Source organism: Macrotis lagotis, chromosome 2 (genome assembly GCF_037893015.1).
Source record: "Macrotis lagotis isolate mMagLag1 chromosome 2, bilby.v1.9.chrom.fasta, whole genome shotgun sequence".
Lineage (NCBI taxonomy): Eukaryota > Metazoa > Chordata > Mammalia > Peramelemorphia > Peramelidae > Macrotis > Macrotis lagotis.
In genome coordinates this window covers 188299376-188317419 of record NC_133659.1, presented here as the reverse complement: position 1 = coordinate 188317419, position 18044 = coordinate 188299376, and the positions used below count along the sequence as shown (strand labels likewise).

At 36.9% G+C, this 18044-nt stretch overlaps 1 protein-coding gene across 1 annotated transcript; it reads right to left on the bottom strand.

The window, feature by feature from the left end:
• Positions 1-4692: 4692 nt before the first annotated feature.
• LOC141511349 (keratin, type I cytoskeletal 26-like) lies at positions 4693-17484 on the bottom strand. Its single transcript, XM_074220572.1, has 8 exons — positions 17038-17484; positions 15931-16013; positions 12250-12406; positions 11974-12135; positions 11754-11879; positions 9806-10023; positions 6648-6715; positions 4693-5176 (listed from the first exon to the last, which is right to left on the bottom strand). Exons 1-8 carry the CDS (start codon positions 17482-17484, stop codon positions 5025-5027), a joined length of 1413 nt encoding a protein of 470 aa, XP_074076673.1. The 3' UTR covers positions 4693-5024.
• Between the last annotated feature and the right edge of the window lie 560 nt (positions 17485-18044).

Sequence of the window (18044 nt, the reverse complement as noted above, 5' to 3'; positions counted from 1 at the left end):
GTATTATGCTATCACTTAGCTGCCCTAAATGGTGCAGTAGATAGAGGATTGACCTTGGAGTTAGGAGGACAGGAACGCAAATCCAACCTCAGACTTTTACTGTGTGATCCTGGGCAAGTAACTTAACCCTGATTACCTCACATCCAAGGCCATCTCCAGTCATCCTCATTCATATTAGACCACTGGACTCAGATGAATCTGAAGGAGAAAGTGAGACTACTAACCTAGCACAGCACCCCCTCACTCAAATCTAATTCATGTGCTTGTCATGTCATCACCTCCTCTGATGTTATGGTCTTTTTCAAGAATGAAGGGCAAACATTCTATAGATGAAAAAATTGAAGACCTGAAAAGTCAAACACTTCTCTATGAAAGTCTAGGTTAGATGTATTGTGTTTAGCCTAAGTTCCTCTGGTTGTGGATTTTGTTAAGTTTCTCAAAGGACATCAACTTAAAATATGGTTGCTATATATGATGTATATAGTTGGCTCATATTCATGTTAGGAAATACTTGTTTTGTTTGAACCATCTTTTTTTTTTTAGGATTTTGCAAGGCAAATGGGGTTAAGTGACTTGCTCAAGGCCACATAGCTAAGTAATTATTAAGTGTCTGATGTCGGATTTGAACTCAGGTATTCCTGACTCCAGGGTTGGTGCTCTATCCCCTTGCACTACCTAGCTGCCCCCATGTTTGAACCATCTTGATAACGAATGGCAAATATATAATTGTCATTAGATATGAGTAAGAAAGGATTTGGCAAGTAGGGCCTGAAATCAAAAAGACTCATTTTCCTGAGTTCAAATTTGGCTTCAGATATTTACTAGCTGTGTGACCCTGGGCAAGTCACTTCAACTTGTTTGGCTGTTCCCTCTGTAAAATGAAGAGAAGGAAATGGCAACCGACTCCAGTATCTTTGCCAAGAAAATCCCCAATGGCATCATGAAAAGTTGGACACAACTAAAGATTTCATATGAATGCCTGATCCTGAAAATTTAGAGATATCCCTTATAGGAAGTACTACATTTTCCTTTGCTTGGTTGTCACTTCGCTTGAGTAGAGAGTTGGAATTCTAGATAAGTTAAAGTACTATATATAAGTTCCCCTTTCATTTTCTGAAGAAGTAGAATACCAGTTTCAAATTTAGGCCAATTTATAATCCATGCAGAAATAGACATATGTTCACAATTATCTCAAATATGCATTCTAACTTTTAGCAAGATCTTGCTTTATTTCACGCTAAACAGATCATTCCCCTTCCTAAAAATTTATTCTTTAAAATCATGGGTATAATGTTATAAGGAACTTTGGGGCCTTGTAGTCCCATTCCCTCATTTTATAGATGAGCAAACAAAGATAGGAGAGGGTGTGACTTAATCAGTATCAGGTGGTAAGTGGTAAGAGCAGGATTTGAACCCAAGTCTCTGACTGCAGAGTGCCCCTAAAAGTATTGTTTTTGTCACTCTACCACATTATCTTCCTTTATTGGAAACTGTCCTTTTGGGTGTGAATGCATAGAGACATGCTACTTTTTTTGTTTTCTAAAATTTGAATAAACTGTCTTTGAAAATGTGTCAGTTGGACCATGGGAATTCATATAGATGTAGAAAATTGGACTGGAAGAGAGAGCAGTGACAAGGATGAGATGCCAGATCCATCTGATTCTTAAGGGCTTTCTATTATATGAAGTAGCAGGGCAGACAGAGGGGGAGTATCCTGGTCTATCATTTGAAACTTGGGAAAACTGGTTCTCATCATTTTTCTTGTATGAGTTGGTAATTTTGATGATCTAAGGCAAAGTAATCTTGCTGAGAATCACAAGAATCATTGAACAAGAAGGGATCTTGAGATGTCATCTGATTTGAGCCATTGCCTTTAGGCAGATGACTCTTTAAATTATCCAGCACAGATGCTTATCTTTTCTTCATTCCTGCTCCAGTAGTACTATGGTCCATGTTCCTATGTTTAGAATCTTGGCATTTTCTTGAACTCTTCTTTCTTTAGATTTTGCAAGGCAATGGGGTTAAGTGGCTTGCCCAAGGCCACATGGCTAGGTAATTATTAAATGTCTGAGGTTGGATTTGAACCCAGGTACTCCTGACTCCAAGGCCAGTGCTCTATCCACTGCGCCACCTAGCCGCCCCTTTCTTGAACTCTTTACCCTAATTTACCCCTCAGTCAAATCAAAAAGTCAAGATATTGAGCTGAAACTTTCCCCAATGGAATCTTCACTCGACATTTAAAGCCCTGCCTTTGGAAGTTGCACATACTCAAAGTGCTTGATTAAGAAAAAGTATTGAATTAAGCTGGGGCCTCCAGTTCTTCATATTCTCTTCTAAAGTGCAGGAACTTATAATGAACACACAGTTTAATCCAATCTCATTCAGACCAGTTCAGGCCAAGCCATCCCATCCCATCCCATCCCATCCCATCCCATCCCATCCCATCCCATCCCATCCCATCCCATCCCATCCCATCCCATCCCATCCCATCCCATCCCATTTCATTCAATACAACCCAAAAAAGCATTTATTAAGTGTCTGCTAGGTCCAAAACCCTCAAGTGCTAAGTGCTGAAGATATAAAGACAAATCAATACTCAGTTGTTGCTTTCAAGGATCTTACAATCTGTGGTGGGTAGGGGAGATAAAATAAATAAGTGAACAGATAAGTAAATGCAAGCCAATTTGAATAGGGAAAGAGCACTAGCAACAAACTGGGATCAGGAAATGTTTTCCATAAGAAGTGCTTTCAAGGAAGCTAGGATTTTAAATGGTTAGTAATATTCTCAAGAGGATCTGACTAATGCTGAGAATAGAGAAATGATGTTTATTTGTCTGCATATGTCATTCTGCCTATATATCATAGGTTAAATTCTTGGATATCCTGGGTTCAAGAACTCTTATAGGACCGTCCTGCTGATCACAGAAACTTCATTAAACTGGGAAATGTGAGAAGGCTCATATTATATATTTTTTCATTCTACCCTATTGTTATTGTTGTTGTTCAATAATGTATGACTCATTATGATCCTATTTGGGGTTTTCTTGGCAAAGACACTGGAGTGGTTTGCCGTTTCTTTCTCCAGCTCATTTGATAAATGAAGAAACTGAGGCAAATAGGGTTATATGATTGTCCAGGTTCATAGCTAGTGTTTGAGGCTGAATTTGAACCCAGGTCCTCCTAACTCCAGGTATGGCTTTTTATCCATTTTACCACCTAGCTACCCTTGAGTACTATAGTGTTCTATTAAAATGCAGATGGGAGTGGCTTGAATCTAGTAGCAAACATCCAAACTTCCTGATTTCAACTCCAATGCTCTTTTCACTAGACCACATAGGCTTTCTCTTTGGGGTCAGATCATCTGGTTGATTTAATAAGGACTTAAAAATAACTTATTGATACTAATTTTTCTATTTATAGATTTTTTTATTCCTGAGAAAGTCATGGATATAAATCTATGAACAGGAAGTAATAGGTTTCATACTTTTAATTCACTAATGATATTTTTTTTACTAAATAAATAAACCATACTTAAGTCCTAAACATTTATGGAACACCTAACATGGGCAAGACATAGGGTGGAGATATAAGAAATATAAAACACTACCTATCTTCTTCAGGCACTTAAAGCTTAGAAGGGGTAATAAGACTTGGATGAAAGTAACTAGAAAATAATAAGTGTAAGAAGAACAGAATACAGCACTCAGAGATGTCCATATGTTCTGACAATGAATAAAACCTCTTCTTTTCATGATGAAGAGACCTCTCACAGAGAAAGATAGATAACTTCTTGTTGGAATATACAAGATAAGACTTTTTAGAAGAGGTGTCATATGCATTAGGCTTTGAAGGATGGATAAGATAATACTAAGGTATTTAAAAAGAAGAGTAATGGGAGAAGGGTGTGGAATAAGCCCTTTGTTGGAATGAACATATTTTCATTTTGGCTTCTATATGCTGTGATTCACATTAATTAATTCAGAGTAAATTAGTAATTACAATTTAATTAAAGTTTTTGCAAGTGATGTATGTGTGTGACATAAAGGATATGATTTTGCCAGGTCATCAGAACATTTGGAGAGAATTTTGGATTGACCAATAGAATTGTTGGGATCATAGTTTGTATCAACTTGCCTTGAGTGTGATCATGGGGTTGGCAGAATAGCAAAGTCAATAGAGTAGAGGGTTCTGAGAGAAACAGACCCCAAATTGAATTCTGTCTGACAACTGTTGAATGGATTTTCTCAGACAAGTCACTTATTCACCTTCACCCTCCATTTCCTCATCCTTAAAGAAAAGGGGTTGAAATTCTGGGTGATATAGATACTTTAGGAAGTATCTCCTATATAACCATGATTCATTTATAGTTCAAAAACTGTGCTTTACTTATGATAAATAATTAGTCCCAAGAACTGGGCTCAATTACCACCATCATAGATGCTAGAGAAAAGAGCCATTTGTAAATGACCATTGATTATTTTTAAGTGATAAATCTCTGATGTGATATGAATATGAATATGAATTATACTAATGAAATGAAATTAAGAAGAGTTTGAGAGTTGAGATGCCACATTTATTTTCTGTTATGTCCTTGATATAAACCTCCTGGGATTTTTTGGGAGTTGGTAGGGTATGGGGATTTAAAAGAGTCAGGATCACCAAAAGTGACTTGCAAGAGAAGAAAATTTATTGAAATCAAAGCATAGAAAGAGAAAGCATTTTATTGTTCTTAAAAATAGTCTATATGCCAAGAACAAGTGCAAAGAAAGAACAGAGAGACATCTTGAAACTTTTATTTTTCAGGAGCAGAAACTGTTTTCTTGTGTTACTTTTCTATGTTTTTTATTTTATTTTTGTTTCATCAGACTGGTAATTTCACTGATATAAGGAAGCTCCTGTGGAGAAACTTCTACCAATGAAGACTTGTATCTTTTCTGTAACTTCTGGTCTTAGAGTGCTGCTAAGGATATATTACTTCACTTATGAAATTTTGCAGAGGGAAGTTCTTCATTCACCTGTCAGCCTTATGGTACTTTAGAAGGCACCCTCTGTTCCATTGTAATGTTGCTTATCTTAGATGACTTTTCTTCAACCGAGTGGACCTTCACAGAAAGGACTGGACCATTTGGATCTCTTTCCTCAACAACTGTTGTTACCACAGTACTTTGTGCTGAGTCTAGAAATGAACCAAACATTGCATTAGTTCTCTAGTAGGTCATATTCCAATGAAACCACCAGATCATGGGGGTTGCGGGTGAGTATGAGAGGTAGTTCTATGATTACATCTGACTCTGGATATACTAATGCATCTTTTGGTCACCATATTGTCTTGATTTAGTCTGCAACTGCAACTGCATTCTACTGAGACCCACAGGTCTTTTTTAAACCAACTCTATTTCAAATATGTGTCCATGTTGTTTCCCTTCAACAGAATGTAAGTTTCACGAGGTCAGGGATTGACTGTTTTACTTGTCTTTGTATTTTCAGCACACAATCCAGAGCCTGGCACATAGTAGATGATTAACAAGTGACTGGATCCCAACCCTTTTATGTTCATTTTGTCCAAAATTTCAGGCTACCTGTTTTCCCTAGGGACAAGCACAACACTCAAGAATACCAGATCCCTGCAGCTACACTGCTCAGCAGTGAGAAATCTCACTTGGTTCTTTTGTTTTCCTTCTTTCCAAAACAAATGATTCTGCAATTATATAATGCAATAATATTGCAATAATACTCTGAAATAATGTAATATAAATGTAATGTCTTATATTTAGTTTCAATAAAGTCAACCTAAAAAAGCACAAGAGAAGGGAGGCATGGTTAGACAATAGTTGGTCTAAAAAAGATCTGTGGGTTTCAAAATAGTATAGCTGTGTTATCCTGGGCAGGTCACCTAATCACCCTCAGTCTTAGTTTCTTCTGTATAATGAAGATAACCTCATAGAATTGTTGTGAGGCTCAAGTGAAATAATCTTTGCAAAGTGCTTTGCAAACCTTAAAATGTTATATAAATATTTATTGTTTTCTGTTATTCATGCACTTTCAACAAAACAAGTCTGATGATGCTTTGCATCTCTCTGACTTAAAAACACTATAAAACTATTGCTAGTAGGTAAACTATTGCTAGTAGGACTATTGAAAGGTTATTGAAAGTCAAAGGCTACTGCCTTCCTGCCCCTACAGATCAATTTCCTCTGCCTCCCTGGTTATGGAACTTTCAGGATTAAATTGCTTTAGTGCTCTGTCAAAGATGGACCGTAAATGATCTGTATTTGAAATAAAGAAAGATAACTTCTTTAGCATCTTATTCCCCTGCCCCCACCGCCCTCACTAATCCTATGATTTGTGCTGAAATGATGTTGATATTAGACTTTGGCAAAGGCATTTATGCCAAACATTGGAAATGACAAAGACTTAGATTTTGTGTAAATCGCTATTTTAATATCTTTAGGATTTAGTCAAATTTACTTTGACCAAATGCCCCTAAATATTTGACAAATAGTCAGCTTTCATTATATAGGTAATTTTAGAAGAGAAAAAATATCCTATTCTGAAAAAAATGGATCAGTCATTTAGACAAATACTTTGATGAGATCCACCTTGAATTTGAACACATGGTTATCCCCAAACAGAGAAAACTTAAATACCTTTGACTTGATTTTCTGACTTTGCTGTTTCATAACTTTTTGATTTCTGACATGCAGATTTGCAGGATCTGTGAAAAAAGAAGCCCACACTTGTTACTTCTTACATTAAGGAATTCAGAAACAAACTTGACAAATAAGAAGTCAATAGAAATCTAATTTCATTAGGATTTTTTCTGCCTGTCATTTTTGTGAGGGACTTAATGATCTTTTTAACAGGCTAAGTGAATAACACAAGATCTTCTGTGACAATGTTTATACTCTTTAGAACTAGAGTCCATGTCTCTTTGGGTGGAGTGTTAACTCAGCACTGCAAAATTCTAATTCCCTTCTTTTGATCAATAAGTCAAAAAATTTGTTTAAAGCATAGTTGTCACAGAGATGGTGAATTATGTGGGCAGAATGTTGTAAGTATTATCAAATATGATCTCTGAATAAATCATCTTTACTTAACAGTGTCTCTTTGTTGCAAAAGACAATTCAATGAGATGCTGAGGGCTATACCTGGAAATGACTATGATGCAAGAATAAAATATATTAATAAAACTTTTAAAAATACTTGTTGTATTCATACTATTATATGCAAGGTGGTGCACCAGGCACAATGGGAAAATAAACAAATATAAGACAATACGTGCCAGGAAATTATAACTTATTTGGGAAGGCAAGACATATACATAAAAAAGATCATAATAAGGGAGCAGTGTCTGGTATAGCAGAAACAGCTATGGATTTGTAGTTCTAGGACAAGGTTTCTTATCCCAGCTCTGGTGGTGACTTACAAGTTGCACAAGTTACCTTGACCAAGGTGCTTCTGAACTGCCTTCAAGAAAGTTCAAATGTCATATTCTATTGAAGGTCTTTCCTAGTCTTTCCACCAATACCCTTTAGTTACAGCTGCCTTCCCATCTAAGATTACTTTCCTTCTACTCTGTATAAGTTTAATATACCTATTTATTTTCATGTTGTCTCCCTTTGTAGAATATAAATGCCTTGAAAGTAGGGATTACTTTTGTCTTTCTTTGAAACAGGGGAGCTTCATACAGTGGTTGTCATATACCAAGTTCTTAATAAATGATCTCTGATGTTTGACTAATTCTCTGAAGAAACAGTCTCCTCCTCTATAAAATGAGATATCCAGCTTCCTTCTGACTTTAAATCTGGGATCTTGTGATCCTATACTGTACAAGATAGTTAATAAAATAAGGTGTTTGCTGTTAGTGAATGGAGAGGAGGAGGGAAGGAGAGAGGACTGTGGGCTAATTAGTCTTGGAAGACTTCTTAAAAAAAATCTTATCCTTAAAAAGGCCAAGGTCTCCATTGCATCTGGGTCCATCTCCAGTTGTCCTGATTTATATCTGGCCACTAGATCCATATGATTCTGGAGAAGAGAGTGAGGTTGGTGACTATACAGGCCTCCCTTACTTAAATACAATTCACTTGCAAGTCATGACATCTTCCCAATGTCATTGTCCTCTTTGAGAACAAAGGACAAACAACAAGAGCAACACAAGTCTTTAACAATTTCATTGGCTAATTAGGTAACACAAATAACTTATGAATCCCTATCATTATTTATATTTTAATTGAAAAAACAGTGACCTACCAAAAAGGGTAGGTAGATTGAGAAACCAGTAAAATAGCAATAAATATAGTATTTGACAGTACACAGTAAATCATTTAAAAAAAATTCCTAATGATTGGGGTAGTTTAGCATTTTTATATTTGTATCTGAATACCTCCAAAATGCAAAAAACCCTACTATATCAAGGAAATTTGATTCTGCCACCACCTGCTTTTATTTTTCTTAGATGTGATAGCAGTTTTAATAAGTTTTTGGTACATACACAGATAGGTATATACTCATGCATATACAGGGTGGTCCAATAGTTTCAGAGCAGTTTCAAGCTTTTTAAGCTTGAAATTACACTAAGAATTTTAAGACATCCTGCATATATAGATATATAATAGATATTATGTCATATCTAAACACAAATATGTTCTTCTGCATGCATTTTCATGCTTATTTGCACATATAGATTACATATGCAAATATTTAAATGTTTACATATATAAATATCTATAGATAATATATTTATATGAAAATATTTGCAGTTAAGCAAATATAAATAGCTGATACACATGACATCATGGAAGGACCATTAGATTTAAGAAATTAAAAGATCTGGATTCAACTTCTAGTTATATTTTGCATATATGTAATAGGTAATATATATCATATATAAGCCCAAATAGGTATTTAGGTCTACACATTAATGTATATTTATACATATATCACATATGTAAACATGCAAGTAATTATATATGTGAATATAAAATATATGAAAGCATTTATATTTACTCAAATATCAATAGAATGTATATATGTATATGAATCTCTCTCTCTCTCTCTATATATATATATATGTATATATATATATATATATATACATGATATAGAAATGCCACTGGATTTAGATTTGGAATGAGAAGACCTGGTTTCAGATCCTGGCTACCTGATCCTCAGAAAATTGCATTACTTGTCTGATTTAGTTTTCTCATATGTAATGATACTGGCAGAGGTTTCTTGTAAGAATTGAATTAGATAAAGCATTTTGTAAGTGGTAGCACATTATATATATAAAGGGCAGCTACCAATATTGGCATTATCTTTTGACTGGAATAAGACAATGTGGAATTGAGGTAGAGGGCCCACCCTGGAGTCAGGAAGACCTGGGTTTCAGCCCTCCATCTGAAATGTGTAACCACAAATGAACCACTTAAACCCCTAAGGTACTTATCTATTATTTTGTTATGGATAAATTAAGTTACTTTGCCCAAGTGATTAGTACTTTCTTCCTAAAGACTTCCTTACAGATTTGAGAACACAAATCCAGATCAAAACAAACATGCCATTTTCTTAGGGCTGCCTAATAAACCTTCTTCAGAAAGAGCTTAATATAGCTGCTAAGGTTAGAAAGGTGTGGGTTCAAGACTGCCTCAGATGTTTTCTGGTTGTATGACCCTGGAGCAAATCATTTAATTTCTCAATATATTAGGCAACTCTAAGACTAAAAGCACCTAGAAGGTTGGCAATCTTCAATTTCCTCAATGAAATCCCCAGATAAAGTTCCTATCTTCTATCCCTAAGTCTTCTTTACCCTTCTTCTCCATCAATCAAGCAGCAGTAGGTTTGGATTTCTTTTTCCAAGTAGATCTTCATATCTAAGAGCTGCTCATATTCCACTTTTTGGCTTTCGGTTTCCGTTCGAATCTGTTGCAATTGATCTTCCATGGTCCCAATCTGGTCCTGGATCTGGGAGAGTTGAAGACAGTAGTTGCCTTCTGTCTCTGCCAGGGAGCACTCATAAGAATGTTTCTGAAAATAGAATACATAAAATAACATGCTAAATGTGCAAAATCGAAATGATAGGCTTTAGATTTTTTCCTTCTACATCTTCAAATGATAAATATTTGTTTAATGTAAGAAGACTAAACTTTTGCATTTCCATTAGAAATCTTGGTAAGATTTTAAATATTTTTTCTTGTTTAGAATCTTTCTAAACTAAATCTTTCTACTACCTTTTCATTCTTGGGTGTTTTTTGTTTGTTTTTACAAGGCAATGATGTTAAGTGACTTGCCCAATATCACACAGCTAGGTAATTATTAAGTGTTTCAGGGCTGTTGCTCTATCCACTGTGCCACCTAGCTGCCCTTTTCCTTTCCAGTCTTTATTTTCCTTTGTGACTTTGAGGATGCAACTGTGCTATTTGTGATCAGTACAAGAATTAGCATGAATAATGAATCTTGTGACGTGGTTATGTGTATATTTCAATTTTCACTATTCAAAGTTATAACAATGGAAAAAATGTTTTTGGTTTTAGCCCAATGTATCACTTCATAATCACTTTGTAAATCCACACTAATTGGGACCCACTTACACTCTTTGACAATTCAATTCAAGGGCTTTCTATTATTGCTTATTTTGCACCAGAAGCAGTCTATGCACTAGGGCTACAATTTGCAATGGATAGAATCCTGGGCCTGGAGTCAGAAAGATGCCTGTTCATGAGTTAAATCCAGTCTAAGACACTTACTGTATACCCATGGGGAGGTCACTTGACCCTATTTGCCTCAATATCTCAACTATAAAATGACCCAGTGAAGGAAATGGTAAACCACTCCAGTATCCCTGCCAAGAAAAGTTCAAATGGGGTCATAGTTAGACATGCCTGAAAAAATGACTGAATAAGCAAAACCCCATGAAGAATACACATAGAACTGGATGCATGCAACCTGTGAGTATGTGCATAAATAGAGAGTATATGCCAAGAAAAACCTAACTTTAAGGAGAGAGTAGGGAGCGGGGCACCAAAGAATCAGAGAATTTGAGAATTGGAAGGCAACTCAAGCAACCTCCTAGCCCAATTGATGCTTCCTAGTCTAACATGACAAACAAGGGATGACCCATTCTCTGACTGAAGACTTCCAAATATGGGGAATTAGATGGCACAATGGATAGAGAATTGGCCTTGTAGTCAGGAGGACAGAAACTCTAATCAGCCTCAGACACTTGACTCTTACTAGTTGTATGACCTTGGACTAGTCACTTAACCCTGATTGCCTTGCAACCAAGGCCATCTCCAGTTGTCCTGATTCATATCTGACTGCTGTACTCAAATGGCTTTGGCAGTTGAGGTTGGTGAGGAGGTGAGGTTGGTAACTTAGCACAGCACCCTTTCACTCATATTCAATTCATGTGCTTGTCATGGTATCACCTTCCTGATATGGTGGTCTTCTTTGAAAATGAAGGACAAGCATCATGGGGAACCTACCATCTCTTAGAGCAACTCATTTCACTTATTAGAAAGTCTTTTCTGAAACCAAGTCTAAGTTTGCTTCTTTTAAACTTCTACCAATTGCTTTGGGTTTGACATTTTAAGGTCAAACCGAATAAAGTCTAATTCCTAGAGGGAATGAGGAGTATTAAAGATTGTTGAGATGGGTTGTGTCCTATATTCATATCTGTGTTTTTGGAATATTAAGCTGGTAGATGTATGGATGAAATTATTGAAACTAAAGTCCCTTTGATGACAGTACTCACATACCATGGCCATGATAGACTGGAGTTCAATCTCCAGGGTTTGGAGATTACGTTTCAGTTCAGTAAGTTCATTTCGGGCTGCCGTCGCTGCACCAACATCATCTGAGATTTGCTGTTGTAGTGATGCACTCTGAAACATAATTAATAGGATGGTTTTCTGTCCATAATGAATAGGACTGCTTCAAGAGATCTCCTACTTGCCATGCTCTTTAAGAGACATTTACCTTTTCATTGAACCAGGCTTCAGCATCTTTGCGATTCTGCTCAGCTAAATCTTCATACTCTGCTCTCATGTTGTTCAGCAGAAGAGTGAGGTCTACTCCTGGAGCTGCATTCATCTCAACACTCACATTCCCACCAGCAGCACATTGCAGAACTTTCATTTCCTAAAACAGATAAAGATGCTCATGCTGAATGACTTGGGGAAACACATTCCTGAACTTCTTGCTTGGGGCTGAGAATAAAGAACTGGGTAAAACTGTCTATGCAGACCATCTTACTTCCTCATGGTTTTTTTTAAGGAAGGTTAACTCTTCATTGAATGCTTCATACTGGATCTCCAGATCTGCTGTGCTCAAGGTCAGCTCATCCAAAACCCTGCGGAGTCCATTAATGTCAGCTTCCACGCTCTGATGCAGGGCCAGCTCATTTTCATACCTTAAAAGGATATGAAAGTACTTGAGTTTTCTGGACAGAAAGGATTGTAAAACCTCCCCACGATATTTTACAATGTTGGAATTTGTAGAAGTGAAAGCTCATTTTTGAGGTTCCTTAGTTTGGAAAACTCTAAAGCTAGTTTGAGATGCCTATTGATGTATGGAAGAAGGAGAGAGGCAGTGGAACATAGTGGATAGAAGGTTGATCTCAACCAGAAAGACCTGAATTCAGATCCAGCCTCTTGATATATATGTGTTTTGTGACCCTGAGTTAGTCATATCACCTCTAATCATACTTGACAACTCTAAGACTACAAGTTACATAGAATATAAGGGACCTGAATTGATAGGTGTCCTTCCCTCTCCCTCTTTCCTATCCCCTCCCCCCCAAATTATTTCCTATAGCATTGAAGCCACAGGTCTAGTCCTGATTCCTAGTTATATTGTTATTGTTCAGTTGTTTTTCAGTCTGTTCAAACTCCATTTGGAGTTTTCTTGACAATGATTCTAGAGTGGGTAGTCATTTCCTTTTCCAACTCAGTGAGGCAAACAGGGTGAAGTATCCTGTGCAGGTTCACATAGCTAGTAAGTGTCTGAGGACAGATTTTTACTCAGGAAGATGAGTCTTCCTGACTCCAGGACTGGCACTCTACCTACTGTTTAACCTAGCTGTGCATTCCCTAGGTATATATTCTGAAAATGTTGAGTGTAATAGAGATACTGTTTTTGCTTTTGAATAATTTTTTCCTTATGGTGGAATACTATAAATGTTTTTGAGATTCTTAGGGACCTGTTATGTTATCATTATATTATGTTTTCATCAGTGTAGGGAAACCTTGGTATGAAAACTCTCATGAAGTCAAAGGAAATAGTAACTATAGTCTATAGTCTTAGAGAATTATCTGGGACTCTGAGAGGTTAAGTGACTTTCACAAGGCCCACAGTCAATATGTCTTAAAAGTAGGTATTTCTTGTTCCATTAAAATCCCAGGTCTAACTAACACACACTATAGATGGTAGAACAGTTTTTGATCTGCATCAATAGAGGGAGTTTCTCTCTCCAAAGAGTTCCCTAAATCAATCAAATCTCAAATCCACTCTACCTTCTCCCAAAAAAGGAACTCTCAGTTTGGAAACTCTCTTCACTGATACAGATCTTTTCTTCTCTACAATTTATCCACTCAAACCCAAGTCACTTTGATTCTCATTGACTGAACTATGAAAGGTCCCAGCTCAATTGTCATTTGATCATTATTTGGGTTCTGATGGTTCAGAGTGAGTGTAAATAGCAATCATTTCTGTTTTAATCAGAAACCCTGAAGACCTTTCCCTCCCAGATTTATTATTTTTTTTTAACTAGGTAAAAGAGATAATTCTTTGCCTTCCTTTTATCTAGTCTCAATCACTGAATGGGTATTGCCTCAGACAAACTGAAATCTGGAAAAGACCTTAGATTTAAAAGTTCAAGGTCTCCTACTTACATCCAGGTTCACCTTGATCTATATCCTTTCAATGGACCTAGGATGACTCTGGAGGAGAAAGTGAAGCTGGTGACTTAGCACAGTACTCCTTCACTTAAATCCAACTCACTTTCAAGTCATGACATCACCTCTCTGATGCTCTGGTCCTCTTCAAGAATAATGAACAAATGACAACAATGTCCTAAAGTAGTTACCCATTTAATAACATATTCTTAGAAGTTAAGTATTTGCCTATGCTCATACTGCTAGAAATGTAAGAAAAGACCTGAAGATCGGTCTTCTTGACTCCAAGACCCCTTTTACACTACACAGTATTGCTTCTCAATAAAGTGCTTAACATTATTTTTTTAAAATCTTCCTACCTCACCTAGGCTGAAAGAGCACAGGCTCCCCATGCTCAACATCTCTCTCATTGACTTTCAAGTTTGACCTGCCCTTTTTTTTTGACTTGTGTCAAAGACACAAGACCTGAATTCAAATTCAGCTTTAGATATTTACTAATTGTGTGATCCTGGGTAAGTCACTTAACCTTTGACCTGTGGACAATTGGTGTCATTAGCTTCCAGGGCATCACTCTATTAATGCCAAACTTGGTTATGGACTCTGAACTGATAGCTCACAGAATCCCCAAGTTCTACAGCTCAAGTGATTCATCATCCTCAGTCTCTTCTATAGCTGGAATTGCAGCTTTGTGCTACCACACCTGGTCTTAACAAAGATATTAAACTTATAAGATTAAAGTCACATATTATTGAATATCAACTTTCAGAAGATCATAAGCCTAAATGCACTATACAAATTCATATCCCTTTTAAAGACTACCATGCTTCAGATTCTTACAAGCTGTGTGACCCTGGTCAAGTCCATTAATACTGTTTGCCTCACTTTCCTCATCTGTCAAATGCACTGGAAAAGGAATGGCAAACCATTCCAGTATCTTTGCCAAGAAAACACCAAATGGGATCACAAAGTATCAGACTTGATTAAAAAATGTCTGAATAATAACAATGCCTTTAAAATTTTTGTGGTTATTATTTTATGCACTGTCTTCATACTTTATATGACAATTTCCATATTTCTTTTTGTGTTTATTGTTTCTCATGACTCAACTGCATTCTATCATGTACACGTACTACAATTTGTCCAGAGCATGACTGTTTAATATGGATTATTTTCAGTTGAGCTTTTAAAGAATGAAGACATGCATCTCTTTCTCCTGATGATCTAATTTGCATTCCAAATTATAATAGCTGTCATTTATAAAAAGCATTAAATTCTGCAAAGCTCTTTACAAACATTAGCTCCTTCAGGCTTCACAACAATGCTATGATGTAGTTATGACAAGTGTCATTATCCTCATTTTACAGATAAGGAAATTGAGGCTTAGGAGGTTATATGATTACCCATGATCACAAAGCTAGAAACTGTCAGAGGCTGGATTTGAATCCAGGTTTTCCTAAATTCAAGTTCAATACCCTCCTTTACTATCTTGCCTCCAAGGAATACCCTCATCATGACTAATGTAGAGGAGCAAAAACTTAAATCACATATAAGGTAAGGCAGGAGATAGTGGACTGGCCCTGGAGTCAGGAAGACCTGAATTCAAATTCAGCTTTAGCTATTTACTAATTGTGTGATCCTGGGCAAGTCACTTAACCTCTGACTGCCTCAGTTTTCTCAATTGTAAAATGGGGATAATAATAACTAATATCTATACAGCATTTCCTTTGTGCCAGAGTCAGAGCTAGGTGGTTCACTGGATTGAGTATTGGGCCTGGAGTCAGAAAGACCAGAGTTCATATTTGAACTCAGTTATTTACCTTACAAGTAGGTGGCAAAGTGGACAGACTATGGGGCCTGAAGTCAGAAACATTGATCTTCCTGAATTCAAATCTGACCTTAGACACTGACTTAAATGCTTAAGCCCTACTTGCATAAAACTGGAGAGGAAAATGGCAAATCATTCCAATACCTTTGCCAAGAAAAACCCATGCACTATAGGCTCACAGGGTCATGAAGAGTCATGAAGAAAGTATGCACTTACTTCAATCTGAAGTCATCTGCGGTCAATTTGGCATTGTCATTCTGTAGAACAATATTGGCATTGCAGGCAGTGGCAGAAATGATCTAGGAAATGATTGAGTAGATTAAGTATCTATTTACAGATTTAACACATTGAAGACCTAGGAAATAAAAGTTAAATAGCTTTCCAGATGTCAAAGCCATTCTGAATTTTATTAGTCTCAGAAATTGCTTTTTAAAAATTTTTCTTTTTAGATTTTTGCAAGGCAATGGGGTTAAAGTAGCTTGCCCAAGGCCACACAGCTAGGTAATTATTAAGTGTCTGAGGTTGGATTTGAACTCAGGTACTCCTGACTCCAGGGCTGGTGCTCTATCCACTGTGCCACCTAGCCACCCCTTGAAATTACTTTTTAATAGTAAACTTTCTTTTTACTTTTGCACAAAGTTAGTGGATATTTCTGTAAGCAATATGTACACAAGGGAAGGATCTGTGATTTTGTCAGCATTGGGGGTTGGGAGGGGAAGGGTCCATATATCAAGAATTTGAGATTTAATAGATAAATGACAGCAAGATACCTTGCAGCTAGGTGGCAAAGTGGACCTGAAGTTGGAAACATTCATCTTTCTGAGCTCAAATATGGTCTTAGACACTTACTAGATGTATGACAATGGGCAAGTTGATTAACCTTATTTATCTCAATTTCTTCATCTGTAAAATGAGCTGGAGAAGAAAATGACAAACCACTCTAGTATTTTTGCAAAGAAAATCTCATGTGGGTCATGAAGAGTAGGGCATGACTTAACAGCTTCCAATTTCAAATTCCAGAACTCCTATTTCACTCCATTTCCCTATTATACTTGGGGAAAAATCCATAAATAATAGTAATAACTGACATTTACACAGGACATTAAAGTTTTCAAAATGTTTCACATACATATTCTTATTTGATTCTCACAATAACTTTGCTATTATTATTATTATTCCCATTTTACAAAGGAGGAAACTGAGACTGGAAGGATGAGTGCCTTGTTTATGAATAGAAGCACGATTGGTCTCTCTTAACTCTAAGTCCCACACTCTACACCCCATCAAAATGAATGGAAAAGTAGGCGAATGTTGATTTCTTACCTGACTTCGAAGCTCTTCAATTATCGGAAAGTATCTGCTATAATCATGATCAAGCCCCCGGCAGGAACCAGGACCAAATTTTTCGTACCATCCTTTTATCTTCTGCTCTAAATCTGCATTTGCTTCCTCCAAAGCTCTCACATTTTCAAGGTAGGAAGCCAAACGATCATTCAAGTTCTGCATGGTCACCTTTTCGTTGCCAGTGAGCAGCCCGTTTTCATTTCCCGTCAAGCCTGCACAGACACCACTCCCCAAGCTCCCACTGAGGTTCCCACAATAGTTGCCTACAGAAGAGGCTCCCACCAGCGCACTAGAAAAACTACTCCCCGCACCAGAGCCACCACCGCATGCATTTCCAGCACCAAAGCCAACTCCACAGCTAGACGATCTTACAGACCCAGGGCGAGAGCAAATTCGCCTGGAACCACTTGAAAGACGAAAGGACATGGTGCGTTAGGATAGATGGGCAACCCTTTCCCAGAGAAGAGTGCAAGAGTCAAAGTATGTTATCTCCTGGTGCCATTCGCCTTTTTATATGCAGTTGGCAAGACACTTCAGTCTTAATCAGGCCGATGTCTAGTAAAACGCTATTTTCTGCCTAATTATCAGTTTCCAAAAATTGTTTGATTTTAAATGGTATCGCTTGTAGGTGGAAAGATGCCTCGAGGGTGTTTTATAAAATGGTGCCAGGTGGAGTAATTTTAGATTATGACCTTAACCTTCAGAGTTTAAGATGAGTAATACTATCTATTCTTACACCTCTGTAATAGAAATCATATTGTTTCACACGAAAAAAGTAGGAGCTGGAATGAGAACTGTTTGCTGCCTTTCTCATCTTCCCAACAAAGAGATTTCCATAGCCTTCTCTTATTAACATTTGCCTTCTAATTGAGGCTGTGGTGAATTTAGGTTTAGAGAGCAAGGTTTCAATGTTGATTTTGTGGGATCTTAGACTGTTCTCTTCATCTCTATGGACTTCTCTTTCCTTATCTAAAAAATGAGGAAAA